General features: G+C 35.9%; 1 protein-coding gene across 1 annotated transcript in view; it reads left to right on the top strand.

Moving 5' to 3' along the window:
* The window catches only part of ARHGAP42 (Rho GTPase activating protein 42), a 143,780-nt gene that overhangs the window by 24,746 nt on the left and 100,213 nt on the right, over positions 1 to 18,821 (top strand). Inside the window, exon 2 of the mRNA XM_058018498.1 lies at positions 6,703 to 6,798. Within this exon, the coding sequence (XP_057874481.1) occupies positions 6,703 to 6,798 (96 nt within the window). The remainder of the gene's footprint in view (positions 1 to 6,702; positions 6,799 to 18,821) is intronic.

The raw sequence follows: 18,821 nt of genomic DNA, 5'->3' as shown, positions 1-18,821 counted from the left end.
TGCCAAATTAAATTCTGCTGAATTTGGATAAAATGTGGTCACTCATGAAAGGAGAAGATTTTTTTTCTCCCTGTTGTCACTTTTTTTTTCTTATGATAATCAGAAAAGTTTATATGATCCGGAAATTAACTCAGCTGAGAAATAAAGAATAATAAGTGTGTGTAAATAATTTCATCAAATAGACTTCTAAAAATAAGAATACCATGGAAAATATTCCATTCAAAGGAAGGAGTCCTTCAAAGGAAGGATTGAAAGCCATGAAACCAAAGACATCAGAAGCTGCATCAGCTGACTATACAGATCTTTTTGTCAGTGTTTAGAAGGCAGGTTAACTTGCACTGTAAATTGCTCTCTAACTGTAGGTGATCTGGACATGTTATGGCAGTGATGTTTTATTAAATTGGGATTACCTGTTCTGGCAGCAAAACCCAGAATTCTTTTCATATGCAGTCGAAGGAATTAATTGCGTTAGTGGCATATGTGCCAACATTCCCAGGCTCAGGATTGCTGCTTTGGGCTGATTTGTAAGACATTTTCAGGTCCCTTTATTTGTGCTACTACATATGTTATGAGCAAGAAGATTTTTCTAAATGTGATAATTACCTAAGACCACTGATAATAATTTATTTTTAATTTTAAATTATTAGTGAGCAATGAAGAGTGAAAAGGCAGAAATAGCAAAGAAAATGCATTTTGGTGCCTTTCTCTGAATTAGGACCTACTACTGTGAAACTGGAAGTTTTAATGAGAAACCCCTTAAGCCAGGAAGAAATTTGAAATATACTAGTGATATACGCAGTCTTCTATGATCACTGCATTTAGCTGCTTAATCATTCATATTGCCTAAACATAATTGTACTGCCAGCTTCTGTGTTTACAGTCTATGGTGTGGAAAAAGATATCCCACTGTGACATGTTCTACTTACAATCAAACTGACTGTAGCAAACACAGAAGCTGTTGAAGTTCAGTGCTTCTCAGTGGGGTGTTCTTGTTCCTCCAGCTCATTTCTGGCTGTTGATATAGCTCAAATCCTTGAAGCTCATTCCCTCATAAAATAACAAAGCCGAGGAAGTTCTCTGTTCAGTGTAGAAGAGCCTGTCATGAACTGTTTAGGGAGACATGTATCTCACAAGCATTTTTCCTGAGTAAATAGTGTTTTACAGATTTATATTTGTAATACTGAAAGCCCTTTTTTCACTTTTATGAATTTTTAAATGCTTCCTTGCTTCTGTCATTTAGTGTGGTAAGAATACTGCAAATCATGCTCATAGCTGCTATTTCATAATATTAATAATGTCTCTCATATAAAAAATACTTTTTTTAAGTGTTTAGATAACTTAGCCTGAACAATTGTTTATAGAATGAGAGTTGCTTAAGAATTAAATTAAGAAAATAAATATATTTGTAAAGCAATTAAAAGTAACCATAATGACGATTCATTTCCAGGTATTGAGGAGTAGAAGTCAACAAACTAGATAAATATTTCTCTGTGTTTTAGCATGCTGTTTTATCAATTACTTTTGCAATACTGTTCAATTTCTACTGTGCTTTATTCACATATTACAATATCTTAATGCTGAGTTCTGCTGACTAGCTTGGGTTTTAATAAACTTGTATGTCAGTGCATGACCAAATGGAGTATCTCATCAAGCAGGGCACCACAATGCATCATATCTGGTGGTGGACTCTTACTGCCCCAAAGGTGACTGTACTGTACTGAGGTCTCCTTTCCAGTCTTCAGATGTCCTGAAATTCAGCCAACTGAAGGATTGCCTCTAATATCCTGCTAGGTCAATCATCACCCCTTTGCTTCTTCTGTCTTTGAAGCCATGGAATAATAACCAGCTTTGTGTCAGATAGCCAGATATGCTGCTGTTACTGTATTAGCCAGAGTGCCTGTTGTTTGAAGTCCCATTTACTGCATTCCAGCTGGTGCTCAGGAGTTCATTTAGGCATGTTTAATCTTCTCATGAGTTTTCAACTGCTGTTTTTCTTTATTAACCCAGTGAATGATACTAAGCTTTCCCAGGATGATTGACATCAGTCAGGAGGAACATTGGTTATTGGAACTCCATTAGCTAATGAAGTCACCTTTGTAAGCAAACAAGTGGAAAGACTTGGGCTATAATGTGTTTGCTGAGAACACTTTCTTGCAGGCTGCTACTAGGGTAGGGATATGAGTCATCTGCAAGTGCTCCAAAGTTTCTGCTTTTGGAGATTGATTGATCCCTATCCAAAGTTTGGACTTTCTGCTGTTCTTCCAGACACCAGACTGGCAAAACCAAACAAATGACAACCATCACAGCCCAATAAAAAAATTCATTGTGCTTACCAACTTGTGGAAATCTTTTTAAGTGTCCTTATCTGTAGGACTTTGTCCTTGTTGTGACAGGCTGTGCCATGCCAAAGCATACACTTGTTTTTTCATTCTTCGGGAAATAGTATCCGTCATTTCATCACATTGTTGCAATGTATTGTTCTCTCCTCCTCTTCAAGACTCTAAGTAAGAAATTATTTTACAATCTATTTAACAAATCTAGGACAAGAAAGTGGAAGAACAGTTCTTGTGATGCAAAGGGCCTGGATCGTCCCAATTTTATTGTCCCATATTCAGCTGTAAGGCCCTGATACCTAAAATAAGTTAATGCATTACAGTTCATATTACATACTTCTCTTTGGCAATTTCGAAGAAAGTGAGTCTTAAATAAACCTGCCTTCCAGAATAATCCAGAAGATTTATTTGTTTGTTTGTTTTTTAATTAAAAATATGTGTTAAATAGATTAATCAAATATATAAAACTTCAGGGAGAAGTACAATAGAGTAGTGCATTTCATGATTCCTCAGTGACTCTCCAGAATGGATGATGACTTCTATTATTCTTTCATTGGCATTATGGTACTGATGGTTGGTATTGTATGTATCAATACGCAATACTGGTGTTATATTACTTTGTTGTGGTTAAGCTTTGTTGTAGTTATCCTTTTATTATTTCCGGTCACAGTGTGGTAACTTCTTTAGTACTTCCTCTTTCAGCCCCACAAAAAAAAAAAAAAATCTTGTTGGCTCCATTGATTTGCTGAAGCCCTGACTAAAACAGGCAACTCTGTCACAGTTACCTCCTTGCACTGACAGTATGTAGTGTGTAGATGGCTACTCTTGACTATGTTCCTCACTGCAAAATGGAGCTGAATCCTTCTTTGGAATCAGAGAAAGCAGGGAACAAGTGGTAGAGGTGAGTGAGTACTCTCAGAAAATACATATTAACAGAACTGCCTCTCTGGCAAATGAGGGTTACCAGGTTGCATTTTCCTTCTTTTGCTAACACCCAGAGAGATTACTTCAAGTGCCTGCAGAGGAGCAGAGGCAACAGCATTTGTGAGCTCATTGAGACTTTAGAGCAGCCATCCTTCCCTGGTTGATAGACTTGTACTGCCGGTCAGTAAAGCTGGTGAGCTTTTCATAGTAACTTAGAAGATCAGTTGTCTCTCCTTGAAAGAAAATTTCTGCCCTGAGCTAAGTGAATGTTCTAGTTCATGTGGATTCAATGAAAGGAGGGACAGGACTTTACAATGCTGAGTAGGAGCAACTCTGAATAATGCCACAGACTCTAAAAAGGTGATTTGTGTGGTAATTACCTTCCTTCTGGAAGCAGCAGCATGCATTGAGGACTCTCAGTGACACTAAGACTTTGGGATATGCAGGGATAAATGACATCTTGTAAAACTGGGCGAGGTCTCTGCTCTATCTGCTCTTTTTTTTTATCCATCATTTGCCTCTTCTTGATTGGAGACAGTTGCTCTTAAATCCTTTTTAATTCAGTTTTGAATCTTGGTATCTTTTAGAAAAGATATGCCTACTGCACAGCTGCTCCTTTCTGTGACTGGGTTTATAATTTTATAATCATTTGAAGTGATGATGCTCCTAAGAAAGTGATAAATACAACCAAGTAGCACTGCTTGGTCCAGTGTTGGTGATTCAACTGCAATGTCAGTCTTAGAGAGTAGCTCCTGTCTCAGCCTTTAGGAAGCTGTCCAAGTCAGCTGGAATTTTCTGTAGAATAACACTTTTTTATCTTTTCAGGTTAGATTAACTTTGTGCAGAACTTGTAAATGAGTGTTACAGGAAACATCTGACCTTGGAACTTCATTTTATTCTTTGCTACATTGAACAGCTTTAATCTCATTATGCTATTGTCTAATACTCTCAAGGTATGAGGAAAGGCCTCATATAGAGGCAGATATCTCCAAATGGTATCTTGCTGCATGAGTTTATCAAGTTATCTCATGAACTCCTTAATTCTTCATACCCACTACTCTTAACTAGGTTAAACATACCTCCTTCAGGTTCAAAATGTATAAGCTGTGTCTGATTTGCTGATACATGAAAGAACAATTGGCGTCATATATCAATAATCCAGGATATGAAGTAGAGACTCCACCTTTGGTATTTTTAACATTTACTTTCCTTTACTTTGACATTTGTTCCACCAAATCCTGCATATGTGGAAGAATGATAGGGGAGAGCCCATGCTCTCTCATTTCCTTTCACATTGACAGAGATGCTGTTCATCATGGGCAGTATTTGATTGTCCAAAGGAAATAAACCTCCATTCCTATTAGCAAGAGTTAATTTTGCATTCTGGTGTACTTGAAATATAGAAATGTTTCCATTCAATTACATTAAGGCCATGTAATTCCTTTTGGCATCAGTTGCCATACAGAAATTTTGTAGGAGGGTTTGGGACTCAGTATAGTAACCTGGTGAAAGAGTGAATAATAAAACTGTGTTTCTTCCTTAAAACTTAAAATATACTACTGTGACAATTTCAAGTTTAGATCTTTCTAACAAATGTAAAACAATCGTATACTTAGCTATGAAAGAAGCTGTATTTGCGTAAAACACAGTCATTCATCTTATAAAGATTATTTTGTTTTCGTGTATACAAACAGTAGGAATCCGTTTTTGTTTAGCATTCAATTTGTTAATGCACTTAATAATATCATCTTCATGTACAGCACAGTAGGAAATGCACAGTAAGGATGCAATAAATCTGGGTAACATTCTTTCCTGTTTCCCATGTGCTTTATCAAAAGGTACAGAATTTGTTTACCCAGCTCTTTACATCTTAGTTATTTATCAGCTATGCATATAGAATTCCCCACTAATAGAAGAAAAAAAGATCTGTTCATGTCTGTATTGTCTAAAGATGATGGGTCTCTTTTTGGACTGATGTACTCTATACCTACCTATAAAAATACAAGAGGAACAGTCATTGAGTAAATTCTGGCCAGTGCAAAATCCAGGAAGGGATTTTCTTGCTTGATAGTGATTACCTTTAATTAAAATAAAATAAAAAAACCTGTCATCTTATTTTGTGGATTGTTGTTTGGAGGTGTTTAAAATCTTTATTTCAATAATTTTTGAATTCTTCTTTCATTTAGGATAGTGGAATAGTTCTTACTGTTGGAGATTATTCAAATTTAATCATACTTTGTGTGTATGGGAGTTGTTTGTATGTTGATTTAGGATATTAGGCCAATTTGTATATTGATATGTTAGGTTTTATTCCTGCCTGGAAGAAGGTTAGCCCTCTTAATTTTGTGTCCAGCACTGATTGAACGAGTGTTTATGGCTTTACGGTAACAGAGCATAAAGAAATCACAGATTCACCAAATGACTGAGGCTGGAAGGGACCCATGGCAGTCATCTCGTACAGCTGCCTTGCTCAAGCAGGGCCAGTTACCCAGGACCGTGTCTAGACAGCTTCGATGCTTTTGAAACAGAATTTATGACTTGACTTTCATTCATAGCTTACCCCTACCATTAATTTCCCTTAGATTTAGTAGATGTCAGATTCTTAATTGTCAATTTTCCTAGCATCAGAATAGATGCCATAGATACAGCCTCCAGGATGCAGAAAATTGTTGGTGGTTTTCTGGGTTCATCTGGACTGGTGGTGTTTTTAAGTCTTGAACAAGTCTATTCATTATCACATTTATCTCTACATTTGCCATTATTATTTCTAAAAAAAGAAAAGAAGATAACAGATTTATGTGGTTGATGTTCTGTGGGTTTTTTGTGTGAAATTATTATGAAATTCTGCACTATAAAGTTTGGATTGCTTTGTGAAATTCATTGAAAATAGTGCTCATAATCTGTGGATTACGATGTTGATTGGCAAGCACTTTTGGGGTTTTTTCTCTTCAATTTCTTTTTACAAAGGTTTTTCACTAAAACACTTTACAGTGTTGTGTATAAGAATAAGAATAATTATAATGTAATTATTTTGATAATGGTAATGAAAAAACTGTCATGAGCTTTATTTTAATCTGTGAACTAATATTGCAATACTTTAAAGAGTGGTATACTTACATATGCAATTTATCACTATACATCAATTTCTTATAATAATTTATTGCTTTTCAAGATGTATAAAAGTTCTTTAGTTGTCAATGTGATACATGTATCAATGTTTGAAATCTTATATCAGCCTGTTTCATAGGTGTCTAGGATATCTCAGATATTTGATTTTGAAAATGTGATGGTGATTTTAATATTATTTTAATGTCCAAAAATACATTAGAAAGAAAACTTTGTAAGCAGAAAAAATATTTAATGGAGAAATGCATGATGCCTTGCTCCAGTGAAGTTCTAGTGTAGCAATTCTGATTTGTTTTTTTTTTTTTTCTTTGAATTCTAGATTTATCCATGGCAGTACAAAAATTTTCACAGTCTTTACAAGATTTTCAGTTTGAGTGTATTGGAGATGCTGAAACTGATGATGAAATTAATATTGGTAAGTATTCTCTTTTCTTTGCTGTCTAAACATTTTTATAGTTTATTATATAATGTTATCAGAAATACGGTGGGGGAATTCACAGTTGTTTTTTAATGGTTCATGTCACAAAAATAGAAAAATTTCAATAAATAGCAACCATGCAAGACTTTAAAAATACATGTCAAAAAACTGCGTCTTCATGGCATAACTTGATTTATTACAGCAGAAGGTATTCAACAGTACTTTTGTCAACTGAGCCAACTGTGAATATTCTAAATTCTGCTGCTACTTTTATGTTTCAGTCAGTTTTCAGTGGGTTACTAAAAGGTACATAAGTTTTCTATGATGTAACATAAGTCTGAAAAAAACCAGCAAAGTGTGTACTGATACACAGGAAGTATTTAAAGGTCTAAAAAGAGGAATGTATTCATTACTATTTGTGCATTGCAAAGTATATGGTTGTCTGAACTTTTGCCAGGATAATTTGCTAGCTGCTTTTGTTCTGTCTCTGTACACACCAGAAATTCTGCATTTGCAGAACTGAACAGCTCAACATGTCTTGAATGTAAGCCTTTTTAATGTCATCAAAATACTCCTCCCTCAGCAGACTAATCCTGGAAATGTTTCCAAGGTTCAGAAATTCAGCCACTCTTAATGCAAGACATTGCTGCAGTTCTAGTGATGCTTTTACACAGTAGCACAGCAGCTGGAGTGCTAACCCCCACTGGTAAGAAATTTGGATTACAATCCATCTTCAGAAAGGCTAAATTCAGTATCATGAGTCTTACATACCACATGGCCCCCATGCGTCTCCTAAAACATCTGAGAGGAAGTAAGATGGTTCTTAAAGAGTAGTGGCTTCTAAAAATAAATAATTTGGCAGTACAAGAGGGAACATAGGACTTGTTGGTATTTTTTGAAGAAGTTCTATGTAACACAGAAGGGAAACTCAGATTTAGTCTTTTCCAAGTGTAACTATTAGTATGGTCTATTTTCAAGTCTCCTCTCCCTTCAATTTTTTATTTTTCCTGACTGAGTCATTGGACAGAAGGTCTGAACTGCTTGTTTTCACTTGCAAGGTTTGCCTCATCCTCACCCTACAATATTGTGGTAGTCAGAAGACTGTCATCAAAGATGACTGGTATTTGGTCACAGTCTTCCACTAACTCTTAGCAGGGCGTGGGAGGGGAGGTTTAATTTTACTGGCAACTAGAAGTAGGGGAGTGAAATCGCTGAGCTGCTGCTACTCAGGTGTAAAACTGCAGGCATTCTTTAGGTGTGTCCGCCACAGAAAGAGAAATGGTGTGCATGTACTTTTTGTCATGCTGCATATTATTTCTTGGCTGTTAAAATTATGCTGTATATATATATTTTTAAACAAATCTGAAGTATCTCAGCTGTATGTCTTAGATTGGGTCAATAAATGTCTTAGATTGGGTCAATATGTCTTTTTTAAAGACATACAGTTTTGCATTTAAAATCAGGTGACTGAGAACAAAGACAACATTCATGTTACTTGTAACCTAAACGTAGCAGAGAAAAGACATTTTATTGTTTGAACATTAAACAGGCATTTAAAACTGTTCAGGAAAAAAACACAGTTCATGATGCTTGACAGCTGATTTATTTCACTCGAAGCTTCAAAGAAGGGATTTCTAGCTTGCAAAGGACCAATTGCCTGATGGATTGTCATGTACATCAAAGAAGCTTGTAAGAGTAAAAGGTAAACTGACAGGAATCAAATTCAAGTCTAACAGAGCTTGAATGATACTGTGTGCTTTTATGGGGTAAGGCTCAATTTTTGATCTCCCTAGAGCAGTGACCTAGAATTTATCCATATCTTTAACATGCCCCAACAAGATAGATGTTTGCTTATCATCAAAGACAGCTTTGTATAGATGAATCCTGCTCTGTACCTCCTTCTGCCTTCACCTCCTTTTTCTAAAAATGTCTACAGCTGTGCAGGCCAGGGAGTTCTACTTCAGTCTTCAATGATGTTCTGACTTGATAACAGCTGTAAAACCCTATGGATATATGCACAGGGGCTTATTGTAAGGACTGCATTTCTATTTCAAGCTTAGCATTGAAAATCTACCCTAATGTACCTTAGCACTGGGAATTCACCTCTGACTTGTTCTGTCAGTGTGTATTTGAGTATTTTTTTAAAGGTTCAGATTCTTTCTGCATTGAATATAAGTGATTTAGGTGATTTTTTTTTACCAATAAAAAAATATTTGGAATTGAATTGATAGCTCCATTATAATTTTTGAGGCTATACTGAAGTTGAGGGTCTCTCTTTAGTAACTTTGTTTTGGCTTCTTTCTGCTTTCCAGTCTGAGATCCAATAAGAGCAGTTCTATTTGCATTTCCTATAAACTGTGCATTTTAGTTGTTCTTTTAATATAACTTATTTATTCCAGTAAGCCCATTACATTAAATACATAAGAAGTAATTTTAGTTAGGCTTTATGACACATTCCACATAAACAGAATTATGGCGGTGTTCTTCATGCTTATTTTAATCCATCTTCTATTTAATCCAGTGATTTATTTGTTTGGGTTGCTTTGCTTTTTTTAAATTCCTATCTTTGATTTCTAATTTTGATGATTTATTGTCTTTTATTTACAGGGATTTAATTTTTGCATAGAAGAGCTGTTCTTCTTTGACAAAAAAATCTTATCTGTGTCTGTGTCTGTATAATGCATTTTAGGTAGTTTTTTTTCATGTTGCTGGAAGTTAGGCAAATTTATCTTCATAGTCACTTTCAGATATACCATGCCTAGTTTAGAGTCATGTTATGCATGAGTTGTAAGGAATTTCTGTGACTGTCTTGGATAAGTAGACTGCCTTGTTCCTCAAATCAGCTACAGTGCTTATGATTTTGGTTAGTTTCTTAACTGTGAACATCAAAGGACTCAAGCTATAAAACCTTTTTCAGTTTTTAATCTTTTTGCCAGAAAATTTGGTTTGAGAAACAGTGGTCCCCATCTTTACTAGTTTTTCTCATTAAAAAATAAAACAAGCCAACAACAATTGCTGGTTTTGTCTCTTCCTCTGGTTTGGAATGCTTGTGGAAGCATGTGATATGCAGCAAAGCATGACTATTTGATGGCAGAACATGGTTATTAGCTCCAGTTGCATGTGATTCAGTGAAGCTATAACTGTGTCTTGTGCAACTGAAAAGTTTTGCAGAAGATGACATTTTCAATGCAAAAATAACAAGATGAGTGACAGCGAATTAATACCACTAAAAAGCCATAGTAATGAAGGTTTTGTGTGACTTGCCCTTACTCTGAGAAGAGGGTGTGGCTTTCCTAATCTAACAACTGTATTTTCCTCAGAACAGTTGATAACACTTTGCCATTTGCTTTTTAGACATATCACCCTGTTCCCAGCCCTCTTTGTAAATATTTTGCACAAAAATTAAGTACTTAAGATTGACAGTAAAGGAGGTCAGTCATTTGTCTTGCCCAGTGGGAGTTTTGTGTAAAATGGGTGCATGATTTTTACATTTCAAACCTTATAGGTAACATAGAACTTTACATGGATGGGACAGCTGCAAAAACAATGTTTTTAATTATCATCTATCTTTTTTCTTCAGTGTACACTGCAGGCATAAATTTTACAAGAAGAAGGTTTGCTGAGCTCCTCCTAGTATTATCCAACTTGGTCACCTGGATCTCTCCCTAGGAATATCTCTGTAGGAATATCTCTGTTTTGATCCTCTTTTATTCTGTTTGTGTTATCTGATTTATGGCTGCTAGAGAGGAAAATAATAAACATTATTAACTCAATGGAATTCTGTCGTGTGCCTTTAACGAGTTTGTGCCTATTTTGTATTACGGCTAATTATATATCTGTGAGATCTAATATCTGCAGTATAAGTATCATGCTCTTCAGAATGTAAAAAAAAAAAACAAAGCACAGAAATACGTTCTGATATTCTAGCATTTTATTTTAGTATCTGTGTTTTATTATCAAGTGCTGTTTAGGAAAGTGAACAGTGAAAGCATATGCCTTTCACTCTGTGACTGCTGGTTTTGAAGTCTGGGGCTTTCTTCCCTGCAGAGAATTATATTATGAAAGATGTTGCAGGTAGCATCAGATGCTTAATTTAAGAATGTAATAGGATTATGATGATTTATGAAATCATTATTAATTGAGCCACAAAGAATAGGTCAGAAGTTCTAAAATGTGGTGTCTTTTCTTGTGGGTGCTGTATTCTTCTCTTGCCACTAGTGGCTGGGGCTTGTGATCTTTGCTGACTCACACCTCAAGTCATTCATGGGATTATTAAATTGCTTGCAACTAACCATCTACAGAACTGTTAGCTCATACCTGGCAGTTATGTTGTTTACAGCAGTTAGTTTCAAGTTGAACTTTAAAAAATCGACTCAAATGTACTGGAGAGAAAGAACTCAAAACCAAACAAATTCAGAATGCTAATAGTAGTTGTTTGTAAGAGTCCACTACTGTGTTTTCCTTTCTTGTTTTAGTTGAGCAGTGATGCCAGAAGCTCAGTCTTCTTTTTTTCTCATACTGGGCATCCAGATATACAATGCTTTTCATTTAGAATTTGCTCTACCCTCTTGGAGAGCTCATCAGAGGAAAAGCATCCTGTAATTCAAAGCAGCAAATAAATCTGTACCAGGAAATTTCTATAGAAAATTACAGAAAAAAAAAAAAAGGAAAAAAATAATGATGTTTCCTTTTCCCCCCATCTTTTGTAACAGTGTAAAAGTGTATTTGACTTTAAGGTACCAAATTACATTTTTAATGGTGCATGCTGTAGATACAATGTTCTATTCAAATAAATACATTTAAAACAACAACAAAAAATTGCATAGGAGCTTTATACATGCCTACAGCGTGTAGAGAGAAATCTTGACAATCAGTCTGTGAACTTGGCAGTCTCCAGGTTAGGACACTGCCTTTTGGAGGTTCATCAGGAATCTGAGAAGGTAAATGTCAGGTTACTCATGATTTCAAGCCTCTGTGGCTTATGGTGTGTAATGGCTTCTTGAATTTGCTTGGCTGTTCTTGAATTATTTATTAAATTCAGTTGAGCCACCTACAGTCTGAATCACTTGGGTATCTTACAGGTCATCTCCTTAATTACTTGAGGTTAAGCTTTCATGTTCAAGAATGTTCTTTTTGGGGTTAATATTCAACCTACTTTGCACAGAATTCCCATTCGCAACCAAGCTTCTGAATGGAATTACCAAATTCCAAATGAGTTTAAAATTGCTTCGAGCATCTCCGGTCTACTACTGCCTTATCCAAAGCAAAGAAAGGACAGGATCTTGCCACCACCTTGAGGGCAGAATTCTGGGGATGGATGGTTTTTAGTGTAGGCATCATCCCAACAACTTTTCTAGTGCTTGAGTTTGTTGACCCTGTGGAATACATTAGGGACAAGTGTATTTACAAAAGGTGGTTTTATTTTAGATGGGTGGGGAAGGGTTGAGTCCTGAATTAGACTAGAAAGCTATTTACAATGGAGAGTGAATTTGCATAGAAAGATTGTATGCTGCTTTTCCACAGTAATTATCTGCTTAGATTTGCCAGCTCTTTCCCTCTGGCAGAAGGAATGAATTTTAAGATTTAACTTTTTAGAGTACTTTCAAAGCAACTTTGTTTAAGGTACTTGTAAGATCACAGGACAAGGGTCTTTGGTACTTGTATAGGATTATTTTTATCTAGAGAATTTCAATGGTAACAATTTGTGGGAGGAACTCAGCACAATGGGGGTGTGAAATGCCTAAAGTGTTTGTTTCAAATCTGTTGATTCTGTTCCTACCATTATTTTTTTAAATCCCTGTTGCATATTTGACAATTTAAACAAGTACCACCTGTTTCCGGAACTCTATTGTTACTTGACTTCAAGAAATGAATGATTTTATGATAGTGCTGGGATTCTATCAAGGCTTCAAAACAACATCTGCCCCAGAAAGTGAAGGTTGCATTGTGTTGGTCAAGCCCTGAGCTCTTGTCCTTGCTTTGGAAGGGCAAATGAGGCTGACAAATCAGGAAACAAAATAATGGTACCGTACATTTTTATCTGTTCCAGGAGGAAAAGGTAATATAAGATCAACAACAGAGTCCTTGTTGTTTCTTTTTCTCTTGGATACCTATCAGAAGGTTGTTGGAATTTGCATTCTCCATTCTCTGTTGACCTTAAGATGGGTGTTCAAATGAAAAAACTGAATTGGGGTGGCTGATGCAGTTACTGCCATTTCTTTTTGTCCTACCTTTCTTCTGTGTCAGCAGTAGCTGACAGTAGGAGCTCTCCCGAGTCCCTGCAGTACTGGTGTACTAGCATCCTGGTGTACTAACAGAAGCTAAAATTCATGTTAGTTCACTTTACTGTACTGGACTGCAGACTGTGGTGTCTCAGATGCAGCTCTCACTGTGCACAGAAAGAGGTTGAGGCAGGCAGTGGACAACAGCTGCTTTGTTGTCCTGGTGCATTCTGCTAAGGAGTTAAGATGAGTCAAAATTTGATCTGAACAGCTGAGTAGATGAATGGACAAGTCCATGCCACTCACAGAGCAATATGAAATAGCTTTTGTGTCTCTCTGATATTTCGATCTCCTGGATGCTTGAAGGTGTATTCTACTTTATTGTCCTCATTCCATGCCTTCAACATACCTCTTTTCCTCTCCTTGTCTAGAAATAACTTTGTTATTTCTAGATTTGGACATCCCAGTGGAAGCATGAATGCCCATAGGCAGACAATGTGAGGACTAGAGTGTTATAGAGTTGTTTTGAAAATAATGAGTATGTACTGTTGATGCATATAATACACTTCTAGTAAAATGGCATAACATTTAGAGTTGTCAGGCTGGAATACCTCTTGAGAAATAGGAACTCATTTTCAAAACAGATAGTGGTTTGATCAGCTCAGCTTTGAGATATTCATCTTCAGGTTTGAGCAAGTAAGATAAAAGATTTGTACTTTCTGAAATCAAAATGCTTAGTAGAATTTAGAGTTGTAAACACAGGAACTTTTTGATCCTTTGTAGGCATAAATTCAATTAAGTGATTATAGCAAACCTAACATCTGTTAAATATTTGGTGATATTTTTTCTAAACTCTTCCACTATTCAAGCAATAAATGCAAAAACTTTAAAAATCAGAAAAACAGTATTAATGATTCTCAGTTGCATTCTGAATATATTGCTTTTGCTTTTACTTCCCCTATTTCAGCACTGATAAAGAGCCACACACAAGTAAGGTTTGTGTGTGTGTACAGCTGGGAAGACTAAAATATCAGGTTTTTTTTCCTTCACCTAAAGCATGGATGGGCCTCTGAAGAATTGGGGATTGGCAAGCCTGAAATATAGTCATAATTACTTCTAATTCCTTTATTTATGGAATGCTATGATTTAATGTTACTTTTGCAGCTTAAAATTGCTGCACACAGGGTTGTACATTGCACAGTGGCTGTTTCCTATGTTGTCTTGGTATTCAGCTGTTAAAAAAAAACTTGGGGTTGAAGCAGCAATTCTTATCTTGGAACGGAAAATTTGTACTTGGTACATTTATATTACAACACTTTCTACTGGGATGGGGGAGGGAGAGCAAGACAGGACTGTAGTCTGCATCAGAATCCATCTTTGAACTTAACTATTTCTGAATATTCCATGTTTTTAGAGCTGTTCTTCCTCTGACATGTGATAGGATATCAGTCAACTCAGACGAAGCCAGATCTGTTCAAGTCAAAGGTTAATGGTCAATTTAGTTGAGGTAAAGATTAATTGAATGAAATTAACTTCTCTGGAATGCTGTTAGTTTTCAATAGGGGCCAATTCAAGCTGCTGTTTTTTCAAAGTAGATCTCCAGCAGCACTTTAAGATCACTTTGTACCTGTTAGACAGAATTTGAAGTATTGAATATTGTTCCCCACACCCTGCTGAGTTTGGCAGCTGTGGAGCTCAGCCCCACTGCTGTGCCTGTGGCTCCATCAGGTGAAAAGAGAGGCTGATTTCTCTTTGACAGATACAATAATGTAAAACCCCATTTTGTAGTGTGGCATAGAGATGCAGTGTTTTTTAATGATTACTTATCTAAACCCTTATCTATTTATTTTATAAGAACATAGCAGAAATGGCATATTTGTTGTGATTCGTCCCAAAAGCCTCCACCCCTTCATAGAACTGTAGGAGGGAAGAGACAAGAAAAGAGTTAGTCATTTGTAGACAGGTTTTGAGATAGTGCTCTGTGAGAGCGCATGACTGCTTGAGAGATCCTTCTCATGTTGCTAAGAAAATGGAAGAAATTATTTACATGATTTAAAACGTTTTTGCTGGCACTCCAAGATGCCATGTTTGAGAAGAGGTGACGTAGATTAGTAGAGTATAGAATGAAGTTTTTCTACCACATCTCTGCCATGTTGAAGAATTCATGCTGCACAAGATAGGTAAATTTTCCAAATTGAATTATGTATTTTCAATACTTGTAGTGCTTTTATAAATAGAGTAGAACACTAACACAGGGTAGATATGCCGCTGTATTTTTAATAAAGTGTTAACAGTGAAACGGTGGTAGTGGGATTATTTTTGGGTGTGGGTTTGTTTTTGTTTTGTTTTTACAAACATGCTGAGGTATAGACAGCCATTATGAACTTTAAAAAAATTTCAGGACTCTCTGAAGTGCTTTGGCCTTGCTTGATCTATTTTGAATTTTCTACTTGTATTTGTTTTGTGAGCTTCTGCATGAGTAGGGCATGGCAATTTACTGATATTAAGTCAAGTAACTGGATTTATTTAAAATGTGTAACATTGCATGTCTTCAGGTTATCTCTCCAAGTATTGTGTTTGACAAGTGCTGACAGTAAATCTGGGAATTCTAGATAACCTGACTTTCTTGTAAATCTTCTTAGTTTGTAGTTTGTAGATGAACATGTAACTTTCTGCATAGGCCTCTGTTGAAAAGTAGTGGAGTGTAAATGTATTGGCTGAAACAATTGTTTTAACTTTTGTACAAGGCTTGTATTTGTATGTTTAAATATTTGTGAGATGATAGCTACTTTTTATAGCAAAGAATTCTCTGATATGACACTGTTTGTTACTGGATTTAGATGGTTACCCTGATGGAGGTTTGTTTCTATAAAGGGGAAAGGATTTTTACTTCTAATAGCAGCCCTGTACTTTGTGCTTTACATGTGTTTAGGAAAAAGCTTCAGAAAATACCTTGCTATATTTGCTCATTAAGTTTTGCAAAGTGAAAATACTCTTGAGTTAAAATTGCCTCATATGGTATGTACAAGTTTTACTGTCCTGCCAAACACATCTTGCAGAGCTTTGGGCTTCAGTTAAGCTCAGATCTTGATTTGAGAACCGTTTATGGTTCTCATATTGGCCTGCAGTGTGAGGCACGTGTGTGTGATGCTCAGGCAGGAGGTTCCATTCTTGCTGTGGAATCACTGGCCTCTTCTGCTGGTTTGTCTCACCTTTAAAGTGAACCCAAATGCTTGTGCCTGGTATATGGCCTACAATTGAAGGGCTTTGAAACTTTGTGGGGAATACTGCCTAGAAACATACAGGGATCAAATGCTATAAACCAGGGGAAATCAAATGGGAAGCTGTTGCTGAATATCTGATAGTTTCATTGTTGGTTTTGTTTTCATGGGGAATTTGCATCACTTATTATTATCTCTCTGTTCTAATACTGTGAAGAGCCAAAATGCTCTAAATATGATGTGGAGAAAAAATTACCACTGAATTTATTCTTGAGCTTGCAATGCCTTAACTCAAATGAAATAGAGAGAGCCCTTGGGGTTTCTTTACTTTTAGTTACATGTATTTGAGTAGCTGTGCCCTGATGAAATTCTCTGCTTGCCAGCATGTAGTGGAACATGTGATCATATTTGGAGGACAATACATAGATCTTGAAGCATAAATTTGGGCATAAAAGGCTTAATTTTGTCAGTTTTCTTGTTTATTCATTTGTATAATTTCTGTGCAGAAGCTTTAAAACAAGCATTTTTCATCTCTGTCTCTTTGCTGTTATCATACTTTTTGTTCCTGATCTATAATTAATTTTCTGGCAAATTTGGATTTCCTTATTTGAGGTAGCACACTTATTTTCAATAATTTAAAAAATTTGGCAAAATACCTTTCCTCACAGTTCAAGGATGGAATTTCCACAGGAAATAAAGTTACCACTGAAACTTGTGCTGCCTGGGAGATGCTTCAAAATCTGTAAGATCATGGAAGTATTTGATCAAAAAAGCATTGAATTAAGTCCTTGCAGACTAGTTATGGAGAAAATAGTAAGAATGTTCACTTATTGCGTCTGAAATAGCTTCACATTGTCTGCTCTAAGAATGTCTTGATTCTATCACAAGAACAGTACAGACCAGACAGGGTTGTCTGTACCTTAGTGTGCCTTGCCATGATGGAAGTCTTCAAGGAAATTTGTAGTTATTTGGATTGTAAATTTAAACCACTGTCTTCTGGCAGAAATCATTGTCACTTTGAGAGTGTATTTCCATACTACAGTGTGTTGATGTAATCTTTAAACCTCTAAACTTGAATTTTTGTTTCATCCTATGTCTTTTACTACTAGAAGTGCATTTCATTGTATTATAGGAAGGTTCAAATAGCTTTTTACTGTTCTTGTGGAGGCTGTGGTAAATGTAAGCACAGACAACAGGAATGCATAAGGTCCTTATTACAAATCCATAAAACCTGATACCTAGATTAGGAAGGTAAGAGGAACCAAACGGAGAGGATAAGACAGCACATACAATAATAATTTCCCAAATTTAAAATGAGATTGAAACCCCCTGAAGAAATGAACCATTGTCTTGATATTCTAACTTCTTTTTTCACAATGGAATCTTCTAACATAATTCATCTCTTGACACCAATACTCAGCTTAAAGCATATCTGACCTGCTGCAAGCTTGCAAACTGGAATTTACATAAATACTTTAATGATTTTTCTTAAACCTTAGCAAAAGAAAGCAGTTGTTGCATCTCCTCTGTTGTCTTGGGAATGATACTCAGAAGGGGACAAAATAACTAAGATAAACATTGATTTCAAATTCTGTACTCCTCTCCTATTTTGTGGTCTTTTCTGCTTTCCCAGTAAATATTATTTACAGCACAGAGCTCAGTCTTCCAAGCTCAAGTTTCTCCAAAAATGTTGCCATTTGGAAAGTGAGAGAAGACAACCTAGGGTAGAAATAGCGGAAGAAATAACAGTAGGTAAAGAAAATAGAAAACCTGAGCAATAATTGGGAATCAGACGTATCAGACATATGTCTTATTGTCCAAATATAGCTTTTCTGAAAATGTGCTTTAAAAATAAAGCCAACAGCTGTTTTCTGTAGGAAAATGTTGCAGTCATCCTGCACTACTGTTTTTTAAATTATGTTACGAAGGTGCTCCCGCCCAGTCAACATTAGTTATAAAATGCTTTGACACCAATACTCTGCTTAAAGTTCAAAAACATTTAATGTTTTTTGCATTATGCATAAATTATTCATTATTTCTGTTTGTAGTCTTAGGTGTTGATCCTTCAGCTTGTTCCCATTGGGCTCAGCTGTAATTCCCTTTAAAGCTCTAGGTAACTCTACACTTTTAATGTTTTATAGGTTTAATTCAGTAGGAAAAATAGGGGGAAGAAAGGATCATTAACAAATCAGTCCAGGTCATGACAGTGGTAAAGGAAACCTCTGTTGTATAAAATAAGGCTCCATTTAAATTCATAGCCAACATACCAAAAGACCAAGATAATTACAGGTTTTGGGAGTCTTTCTGGGAGTCTGCATTCCATTTTGTAATGTGAAAACTTGCCATAGTGGTCATATTTTGAGAAATCCAATTTTGTTATCTACTGATAGACATTACAGATCCTCTGTGGCTTTAACAACATCCACAACTCTTGTTAAGTAGAAATTACTGAGAAAGCAGATGATTGTCTCTTCATACCTGTTGTAGCCTGTCAGTGTTACTCTGAAATGTTTGGTTTTTTCTGTCTAAAAGGAGGCCTTCTGTGGCCACTCTTGTCCTACCTACTCTAACCTCCCCA

The sequence above is a fragment of the Melospiza georgiana genome, chromosome 2 (genome assembly GCF_028018845.1).
Source record: "Melospiza georgiana isolate bMelGeo1 chromosome 2, bMelGeo1.pri, whole genome shotgun sequence".
NCBI classification, from domain to species: Eukaryota; Metazoa; Chordata; class Aves; order Passeriformes; family Passerellidae; genus Melospiza; species Melospiza georgiana.
The sequence above is the reverse complement of the archived record's forward strand: the minus strand, read 5'-3'. Positions and strand labels throughout refer to the sequence as shown.